Genomic DNA, 10,956 nt, shown 5'->3' with positions numbered 1-10,956 from the left:
TCTACATAGGTGTAGAGGCCCATTATCAGCAACCATCACTCCTGTGTTCCAATGGCCACGTTGTGTTAGCCTTTTATAATAATCTTGGATTAGCTAATTGATCATTAGAAAACCATTCAGCAATTATCTTAGCACATATGAAAACTTGCTGATTAAAGAAGTAAAACTGGCCTTCTTTAGACTAGTGGAGCATGATCATTTGTGGGTTTCGATCACAGGCTCAAAAAATGGCCAGAAACAAAGTCCTTTCTTCTGAAACTCGTCAGTCTATTCTTGTTCTGAGAAATGAAGGTTATTCCATGCGAGAAATTGCAAAGAAACTGAAGATCTCATACAACTCTGTGTACTACTCCCTTCACAGAACAGCACAAACTGGCACTAACCAGAATAGAAGGAGTGGGAGGCCCCGGTGCACAATTGAGCAAGAGGACAAGTACATTAGTGTCTAGTTTGAGAAACACATGCCTCACAAGTCCTCAACTGGCAGCTTCATTAAATAGTACCCACAAAACACCAGTCTCAACATCAACAGTGAAGAGGCGGCTCCGGGATGCTGGCCTTTTAGGCATCCCGGAGGCGTTTGTTTCTCAAACGAGACTAACGTACATGTTCCCTTGCTCAGTTCTGCACTGGGGCCTCCCACTCCTATTCTGGTTAGTGCCAGTTTGTGTTGTTCTGTGAAGGGGGCAGTACACAGTGTTGTACGAGATCTTCAATTTATTGCATGGAATAGCCTTCATTTCTCAGAACAAGAATAGACGGACGTGTTTCAGAAGAAAGGTCTTTGTTTCTGGCCGTTTTGAGCCTGTAATCAAAACCACAAATGCAGATACTCAACTAGTCTAAAGAAAGACAGTTTTAAACTGTGGTAACATAATTGCAAAAGGCTTTAAAAAAATGATAAACTTGGATTAGCAAACAATGTGCAATTGGAACACAGGAGTGGTGGTTTCTTATAATGGGCCTATGTAGATATTCCATTAAAAAAGCTGTCATTTCCAGCATTAAATGTCTACACCGAGTTTCTGATGAATTTGATGTTATTACAAAACCAAAGACATTAAGTGACCCCCAACTTTTGAACGGTAGCGTAAATCTGTCAAATTCGCATAATACACCGTATTTAAATTCCTTTTCAAATGTATTGCTTGAAACCTTTATTACCCTTGGAACGAGATCTTGCCGAGGATACAAATAGGGCATTTGTATAACATTTTGCTTCCATTCTCTTCATATAACATACAGTACATACCAATCAATCATACAACATAGGTCAAGTTAAGGTCGTGTCAACCTTAGGATTTATTTGTAGAACTTAAATAAAATAATAAAACTAGTTGTCAAGATTTGCACTTGCCTTCTTGTTATCAAAACCACTGTCTGTGCCCAAGAGTATAAGTACTGGTGGAACATTAGCATCTTGGCCTCAATACCAACTGTCTGCACACTGCAGTAAGAACTAACCAGTCAAAGAACAGTTCTTAGTTTGTGTCCACAATTGAGAACGATATCTGCCAAATCCAGTAGGAAACTGACCCGTTGAGAAGCAGACGGCACACGAGCCGCCGCACTGTATCAGCAACACTGACGGACCGTTAAGCCCAATAACCAGGCGACTCTTCTGCCACGTCACTGAACATTAACAATCCTACATTATTTACCATTACTGATTTACAGCTTTGCATCTATCGGCTACAGGGTCAAGCAAACATTTTATGTAAATGCACTTCACAGCAATGGTTAGGCTTGTAAACTATAGCACTAGTATTACTGTCCTCGTGTCCTTAGTTTTTTTGTTGTTGCGAGGCACAGCCTTTGGCATCCAGCTTTAGGTCATCTTGGAGGTCCCCCCTCCCCCAAAAAAATAGTTGTACAAATTGCATGGCCTCTGACAACATGCCAGGTGGTTGGTACTGTTTGTAGGGTCTGCACTGGAGGAAATCCAGACCCTACAAAGGGATGGAAAGGTCGAAGGTCGAGTGCACTCTACCGGCAGCCATGCGCAGTACAGGCTCTAAGCACAACAGTGGAACGCTGCAGTCAGAATCACCAATGATAGGACTCCTACATCAAGTTACAATAGTCTTTTTCTCCATCATATATAATATATATATATATCTTATACTTACAAGCAGCTCCAAACCTGAGTATTTATGGTATAGCTTTTTAAACATACAAAAATGTATGTACATTTATCTCCACTTTCTGTAAACAGCAGTCTGCATTCTGCTTTATCCCTTTGATGATAGAAACATGCGGATCATCGATACAGTATTGAGTATTAAAAAAACTCATTCAAAAAAATACTAAAAAAAAAATCCAGCTTCCATTGGCGGCCATGTTTGGCGTGCCTGGCCTTCCTTCTCTCCTACCGACTGACAAGCCCTCCAGTCACAAGAGGACCGCTTGCCTTGTTTTCTCACTGGATTAGTTGTGGAAATGCTGTTTTAATCATTATTTAAAAGAAAATAAATGGCATCTTTCATGCCTTTTCAGTGTAATATATATATATATATATATACACACATATATATACATACACACCTTTTCTCAACATTTAAACTAGGATGACCCCCTAACTCACATCCACATTTCAAGACCCATCCAGAGAATATGGAGAGGACTAAGCAGCAGATACAGATACAGAAACAGGCAGGACTATACCAGCACTGCCAAGAGATCAGATGATCGGGAAGCATAATAATTATATTTTTGTCCTACACTTTGCTTTATATTTTTTGCTTTACCTTCCATTGCCTTGCTATAAAGGGTTCATGAGTTTATTCCTTGGGCACTTAACAGGAAATGGGAGCATGTCAAAAGTGTCTTGTTTGGTGCTGGCAGTACCCCAGCCGGCGACCTCAGGGCCGCGGCTCTCCACTGGCTTCTTGTCCAGTTTCACTAGGGTGCTGAGATGTCCGTAGCCCACCTGGTATGTGACAGGGGGAGGAGGGGGAAGGGAAGGTTAAAACCAGAGCTGTGAGACGACACACACTGTGACTGCAGCTGAACAGAGGAACAATGAGAGGAACTACCTGCGCCGCCCTTGGAGCTTTTGCTCGTTTTGGAGGAGTGGTGGTTGTGGCCGGCAACGTTGGGGTGTGCCCTCTTGCGGGAGGAACTGGAAACAGAAGCAAGGGCCGGGCCCGCCAACCCCTCAACGCTCCCTAGCCCCAGGGGGCTCCGGAGGAGGGCCGGCCCGACACCTGCTGGCCCCTCAAGGCCCCCCCGGCCATTGCCGCTGTGCTGTGCTGCGTGGAGCTGAGAGTGTCCGTGCTGCTTGTGGTGGCGGTGGGCAGACTGGTCCCGATGCTTCTCCTTGCTCACCAGCGGGCTGGAATGTTTGCTTTTGGGCCCACCCTCATCAGAAGAGCTGTGGCGCTCAGAGGACACCTTGATTTTCATCTTCAGCTCCTCTTTGCTGGCCATGCCCCCCTGAGAAGGAACTGGGAGGCGGAGTTTGAGTGAGCCCCCCTTGTCCCGTTTGTCAGAGGGGAGCCTGTCTTGGCCTAAAACGGCCAGCTTCATTTTAAGAGGAGATGAAGCGGTGCTGCTGCTCCCTGGGTTAGAGTGGGGCTGCATGTGTTTCCTGTGGTCTGACTGGACAGAGGGTATATAGGCATCCCTGCCCTCAGGCTCCATAGCCTGCTGCTCTGTCTGTTTGCGTTTCTGCTGCACCGCCAGCTCGGCAGCGTGCTTCTCTCTGTACTTGTCCAGGGACATTTTCTGGGCAGGCGGGGGCTGCTGTTGCTGCTGCTGCTTCTTCCCCCCCCCCACTACAGCCTTGTGTTCATGTTTAATAGGGTTGAACTCCATGGTCTTATCTGGTCTGTGTGGGTTCAGAGAGCCATGCTGCAGAGACAGTGAAGCCCCCTGCTGGAGGCCTAGTGTATCTGTTTTGAGGGCATAGCCTCCTCCCTCCGAGCGACCCCCCATGTCCTGGGGCCAGTCGCTAGGGGCGGTGAAGGTGTAGGAGCTGCCCTGCATGGAGGCGATGGAGTCCAGGGAGAGGGGTCCACTGGCGTGACCCGGCAGTGGGACAGGGAACGAGGAGGCGGCTTTGGAGAAGGCTGAGTTGGAGACCCCAGGGATGCCGTCTCCCAGGGAATGTTCGTGGACCAGGGAGGGTCCTGGGTAGGGGTCGTTTGCCTGAGAGCCATCTCCCTTGGGCTTCTTGGCAGCTTGTGTGGCCTGGCATGGGGGAGAAGAGAGAATGATGACGTGGTAGTGAAGAGCATGAAACTACACCGAAATAAAAATCAGCAGACACCAAGGACAATCTACATATCAGAGTCAGTGAGAGGTCTTAATGATGATTGAACGGAGAATAACTTCTGCTTACCCTCCAGTTCCGTATCCTCTTCAACCTGCTTGGCGTCTTCTCCAGAATCTGAAGGAAGTCGTGTGTCAGTTCTGAAGGACAGGACACTTGGTTTTAACACCTAATATAAAATGGCAATAATAACATACACCCACACATTTCCCATTGACGAAAACAAAACGATTCTCCCAAACTAAAATATTGTAACTAAGCATTCTGCATGTCTTTCCGACTACGAGCGTGAACTAACAAACTGTAATCTAAGAGTCACCATCAAGAAGCTCCAGCGTGACAGAGTTGTCCACGTACTCCCACCAGTGTTTCCCGTCAGTGGAGACGGGGATCTCCCAGTTGGACCATTTACAGGCCAGGTGGATGCAGACGCAGGCGATGACTGTGGGCTTGTGCTGCAGGCAGAACGTGGTGAGGTGGAGGCTGCGCAAGGAGAGGCCGGAGCGCAACGACAGGTCACATGGAGAAGAGGGAAGAGAAGAGGGGGGGCAAACACGATAAGTCACAGGCGTTTTAGGACGAGGTAAACCATAGTACACAGTATTGACAACAGAAGAGGCATTGCAAAATAAATGGTATCATTGACACAGTTGCACACTTAACAAAAGAACAAACAATTACTGCCATGCAGAATAGATCAGGAGTCAGTTTCACGTTGCGGCTACCATCCTAGTGGTTACCAAAAGGAGCTGCAGATATAGCAATAACTTCAAATTCAAATAAAGACTAGTAGGTTTTTTGGTGGGAATGTGACCCAATTTCACCATTCAGACATCCACCACCAATAAATAACACTTGGTCAACATTTTATGGTCGTGTAGAAAATTAGCTACAAAAAATAGAAAATTCAAAAGAGCCACTCATTTACACTAACTGGTTGTGGTGAGAAACACACGGAAATGTCTTCTAGTCAACTGTAATACAAGTTGACTCAAGTTCTTTACAACTCAAGTTATGTAGAAATAGATTACGCTACAATATTGAACCTTGAACTATTTTTTTTTTTTTAAAGGGCCAGAGAGCTAGATAGTCATCCATTTGAAACACCATGGTAAAAGCTGGATGGTGTGCCACAATAAGTTAAACGCCTGGACATAATGCATATTAAAAAAGTAGAATATTTTTCTCCGGTATCACTGCGCTGCCTGAGACACGTCTGCACAATCCTGAAAAACATCAAATCTAAGAAGTAGTCACCACGGTGACTGTAACCCTAATAGAAGCCAAACCACAGAACACGAAAACATATTCCCATTCAAGTCAATTATATTTCTAAGACTTGGGTACCGTTTCCACTTTTTCCCCCTCACTGTTTAGTCTACAGGGTACAGTCAAGTAACCATGGCGAAATCTATTTTTAATGACCCAAACAAGGCCTTTCTGTGGCTGGTCACAGAGTTCAGGCATTAAGCAATTCATCCTCTAATTACCATGATGTCTACGGCACAGCGTCAAGCTCTAATTCTCTGTTTACTGTTCGCCATAAGCCTCTCCAGTTCTAATGGGTCAAATGAACAGGCAGTTTTTGGAACACAATGTTTTCTTTTAAACAAAAAAATAATAATTTTCATACGATTGCTGGATTGCATTAGCAGCAGCTTAATTATGACCAGGCCTAACTTAAAAGCATTTATCAAGATCTGTGTCCAGACATTGTAGTTAGTTTTGAGGGTTTTTTTTGGCTATGGGAAACAAAAAAGCGATATTAAATCCCAACCCAACATGACATGGCAAAACGAACCCTTCAGGTCAGGACCTTGTTCTGCCATAATTTGCAGAATATAAACTGTATGGTTGTAAGTAAAAATTCAAAAAACAAGACCAATACTTATGATGAAACAGATATTTTGCAATACAATGAAATGGTGTATTAAAACATGCATTCTTCTCTTCAAATTCAAAAACATGACATTTGAGTAGCTCCGAAAATGGGTTAACATCAAATTGTAATTAGCACTTCCATTTCTGTTTTTTGTCTCTTTTGTTATATATATAGATCTCTCTCGCTCTCATTACATGAAACATTTGCTTAACTGACTGAAAACGTTAACTGCGATTTTTTTTCAAACAAATAAAAAAGGTTCGCAGTACTTACCAGGATGACGTCTAGTTATGTTTACATCTGTGTAAACTTTAGCTGCTATTCAGGCTACCAAAGTCTCTTTTTTTAGACATATGCGCTTTTGCAACCGAGCAACCGTGAGGTTCAAGCCCACGACTACACTTCACATTGGGCATTCAACCCCACTGTGCCAACTCTGGTCCCTTGTACAATACACCGCACTGCGACCAGGGCCGGTACCGCCAACTACCCCACCCCGTGGAGGGGGCTAGCGTCCCAGAAGCCATCGGCGCATAGAGGGCCGTTGGACACAGAAAGGGTACCCTGCTTACAGGAAGCTATAGTGTGCAGTAGTCACAGTGCAACAAAAAGGCAGGGGGGGTGTCAGGATAACAACCTGTTGGTAGCCATGAAATAGGAAGTCTGTGCCAGATCCTTGCTTGCTGTAAGTGAAAGAGACAAGAGGGTTAAGGTTTTTGCCGACCAGTGTGCTCTGTTAGTAATTATAAGTTGACAAATGTTAGCTTTAAAGGTAGACTCATCGATATGATGCAGATGCTAGGGGTGTGAATGTTTAAACGTTAACGAAATGATCCTTAAGGCGACAAAAAAAATCCCTAACCTTTTTCCGCAACAACAAATTTGTTGAAGCATGAGGCTCAACTTCGCCACTGTTTTGGTCCCGTGGCTACCACGTTCTAACAACGTGAAGGCAACCCATGAGCATACGCAGATACTGTGTGATGCTGTGAGAGCCAAGTCTTGCATCTCACTCATCTCAATATCTGCAGTGCTGCTCATTTCGTTGTGTCTACATTTAATGTACTGTACGTCATGTTTAGTGAAAATGCAAAGGTCAACAACAATTTGTTACACAATCATGTCAGCATTTATCCTTCCACACGACAAGAGGGCCATGGCTAGAAGCGATCCAGCTTTTACCTAACATGCTCGTTCATTTTCCTAACCTGCTGCTTAAGTTCTCATAAGCTGCTACGAAAAGTCAAATCTGATATTAATTTGACAAAACCTGGATCCCTTCTAGTAATGACCTGACTAGAGGGCATGAAAGACCAAAGAAGGAAGCCTCTACCTCTCACTAGCTGGGAACATTTCACCACATCAGTGTGTGGATGTTCAATAGTTATTTCAAATCCTGGAACAAAATACATGACAGGTGAGTTAACAGTAACAGTTTTGTCAACGATGCATCAAAGTAATGTTCCATCAATGGTTCTTCCCCTCTATTCTTCAACACAAGAGCACAGTCAGGATTACATGTGGATTATGAAAGGCAGTTCCCCTTTCTGTACATCTAATTAAGGGTGAGTATATTGACGTTGTATAACAAAAAATGGCCGCAGATGGGTGGCAACATAATTGGAGTATTCCGTAGTTGTGGAGACCACAAATTGGAACATGGATGGGACTGCTGTTTGCCAACATCTGAGATTCATCAAAAAAGAGACCATTTTGACCTGCAGTAATAGAATATTGGCATTGAGGATTGTTTGACGTTACCGTGACATACAGTGCATTCGGAAAGTATTCACACCGCTGGACTTTTCCCACATTTTGTTACATTAAAACCTTATTCTAAAATGTATTAAATAAAAACAGTCATTTTAGAGTATTTTGTGTAGACCTAGCAAAACAGGTTTTAGATTTTTTTTTATAGCAAATGTATTACTAATAAAAAAAAACAGAAATACCTATATTACATAAGTTGAGACTCTTTCCTATTAAACTCTAAATTGAGCTCGGGTGGGTCATGTTTCCATTGATCATCCTTGAGATGTTTCCACAACTTGGAGTCCCCCTGTGGTAAATTCAATTGATTGGACATGATTTGGAAAGGCACACCCCTGTCGATATAAGGTTCCACAGTTGACAGTGGATGTCAGAGCAAAAACCAAGCTATAAGGTTGAAGGAATTGTGCCTAGAGGTCCCGAGACAGGATTGTGTCAAGACACAGATCTGGGTAAAGGCACCAAAACATTTCTGCAGCATTGAAGGTCCAAGAACACAGTGGCCTCCGTCAATCTTAAAATGGAAGAAGTTTGGAACCACCAAGACTCTTCCTCGAACTGGCCGCCGAGCCAAATAGAAGCAATCGGGAGAGAAAGGCATTGGTGAGGCGACCAAGAACCCGATGGTCACTCTGATAGAGCCCCAGAGTTCCTCTGTGGAGATGGGAGAACCTTACAGAAGGACAACTATCTCTGCAGCACTCCACCAATCAGGCCTTTACGGTAGTGGCCAGACGGAAGCCACTCAGTAAAGGGCACATGAGAGCCCACATGGAGTTTGCCAAAAGGCACCTAAAGACTCAGACCATGAGAAACAAGGTTCTCTGGTCTGATGAAACCAAGATTGAACTCATTGGCCTGAATGCCAAGCATCATGTCTGGAGGAAACCTGGCACCATCCCTATGGTGAAGCATGATGATGGCAGCATCAAGCTGTGGGGATGTTTTTCAGCGGTAGGGATTGGGAGACAAGTCAGGATTGAGGGAAAGATGAACAGAGCAAAGCACAGATCCTTTATGAAAACCTGCACCAGAGCGCTCAGGACCTCACCGGCGTGAAGGTTCACCTTCCAACAGGACAACAACTCTAAGCACACAGCCAAGACAACACAGGAATGACAAGTTTCTGAATGTCCTTGAACTTATGCAAAAGATATAGATAGATATATATATTTTACATTTGCTAAAATGTCTAGAAAAATATGTTTTTGCTTTGTCATTATGGGGTATTGTGTGTAGATTGAGGGAAAAAGCAATTTAAATCAAAATCAAATGTTGTAACAAAATGTGGAGAAAGTCAAGGGGTCTGATACTATCCGAATGCACTGTACCTAATTTAAATAACGGGAAAATGGAACACGAGGCAATTCATCAATGCCTGACAGCAACGGTCCAACAGAATATTCAAACATAACACTTTGTATACTAGATCAAGTTGTCGCTACACTCTCACTCAGTCATTACTTACCTAAAGTCTGCAGCACTATGGTTTCAAGTATCACCAGCTCTTGAGCTTGCTGGAGGTATGCCTGAAGTTCAATAGACAATCATTACATGACATGTGTAATGTGTCTATCGATACCCCTATTCCAAAGTAACAGTATGGGTTATTTCTTAGTGCCAGTTGTTTTAAATGTAGTCTTGCTACTAGGAATAATGTCACTAAGAACATGCCGAAACAGGACAGACATCCGTCTGACAAAGACTGCAAATTGCTTCTGTCATACTACTATCAGACTCAGCTTACATCTGGTGACACACCTCAAACTACACAAAAGCAAGTGTTGATGCCATTAACAAAAAAAGGGAGAATAGCAAAACCTACAATACCCATAGTACCCAGACTTACATTACTCTTCGTATCAAGCGGGGCCTCTTGAGGGTTTAGACAAGCATGTGAAACCTTAATGACATGCTCCAGTTTCCGAGGTTGCTCTTCAACTTTTGCAGCTAGGAATAATGTGGTTGGTGAAATGATCTGTAACAGAAGATAATTAATTGCAATACATTATGTAAACAGGTTGCATATTTAAGGAAAATACAGTCAGGCTGACTAAATACTTACATTTCTGTGGAATTTGGTGAAAGAGTGGTACATATAAAATCTATGCATGTAAACAATTGCTGTATTTATAGTAAGTTGTGAGCTGGAGAAAACGGGTTAAGGAATTCAAGTATGTTCAAATGTAATTTCAGCAAATACATGATTTGTTGTTGGGTAGATAACGCAACAGGGTAACAGTGCAAAAGAAAATGACAAGCCAAGCAATAATGCAGGTTCTTGCATTGCCATTGTTTGGGCCGTGGAACTAGCTCGCGCGAACTAGACAGAAAAACGCAATGCTGGTTTGCTAACGTTGGCAAAGGCATGCTGGGCAGCCGTCAATTGGCTATGTGGATATTCATAATAAAAACGAAAAAACACACATCAACGTTAGCTAGTTAACATTTCAATTAGGGGAACTAGCAGGGAAGATTAGTAAACTAAATGTTAGCTAGCTAACTTACTGCCAGGCTAACAGCATGCTAGTTGGCGCCAGATAGATGGCCTTCATGTTGTTGACGGATTATGTTTGCTAACTAGTCAATTTGGCTGTACCATTACTACACAACGCCGAATACATTAAAGCGACCACTGGCACATTTGTAATGTTCTGATATTACAAACGATGACTACTAACTGTGTCCCCAGCTCCCACACACGACACAGCACCCTTGGAAACGGGCCTACAAAGCACCATGTCTATGCTCCTTCCTTCGACATGTCTGATGATGGTTTATAAAAAGGATACACGTTGAGTCTCTGGCCCATATCTTGAATGAGGTTTGCCGCCTGCTGTCGGTAAGAAAGCTCTCTATCCGGCTCCACTCCCGTACGGCGGGACGGCGTGGCTTCAAGCTGCTCCCGGGTGAAAAACCATTTCGACGAGGATCCCCGGCACGCCGCCATAGCTCTCCAGCATTCGCACAGGACACCGATAACCGGATGGACGCAAGTACGCTGAAACCATGATCGTCACGTCCCGGAAAC

The 10,956-nt window shown here is 43.8% G+C and overlaps 1 protein-coding gene across 2 annotated transcripts; it reads right to left on the bottom strand.

Moving 5' to 3' along the window:
* Positions 1–1,273: 1,273 nt before the first annotated feature.
* Positions 1,274–10,956, bottom strand: LOC135547644 (cyclin-T2-like). Of its 2 annotated transcripts, XM_064976825.1 has the most exons (10): positions 10,718–10,949; positions 9,991–10,072; positions 9,775–9,903; positions 9,394–9,454; positions 7,489–7,551; positions 6,793–6,838; positions 4,593–4,756; positions 4,343–4,413; positions 3,036–4,191; positions 1,274–2,929 (listed from the first exon to the last, which is right to left on the bottom strand). In XM_064976825.1, exons 1-10 carry the CDS (start codon positions 10,873–10,875, stop codon positions 2,862–2,864), a joined length of 1,998 nt encoding a protein of 665 aa, XP_064832897.1. In that variant the 5' UTR covers positions 10,876–10,949; the 3' UTR covers positions 1,274–2,861. The 2 variants fall into 2 exon arrangements, with proteins under 2 accessions (XP_064832897.1, XP_064832898.1); XM_064976826.1 differs by lacking the exon at positions 1,274–2,929 and having other exon boundaries at positions 3,813–4,191; positions 4,343–4,390; positions 10,718–10,956.

The sequence above is a fragment of the Oncorhynchus masou genome, chromosome 10, assembly GCF_036934945.1.
Source record: "Oncorhynchus masou masou isolate Uvic2021 chromosome 10, UVic_Omas_1.1, whole genome shotgun sequence".
Classification (NCBI taxonomy): domain Eukaryota; kingdom Metazoa; phylum Chordata; class Actinopteri; order Salmoniformes; family Salmonidae; genus Oncorhynchus; species Oncorhynchus masou.
Note: the sequence above shows the minus strand (reverse complement) of the source record. Positions and strands in the feature narration are given on the sequence as shown.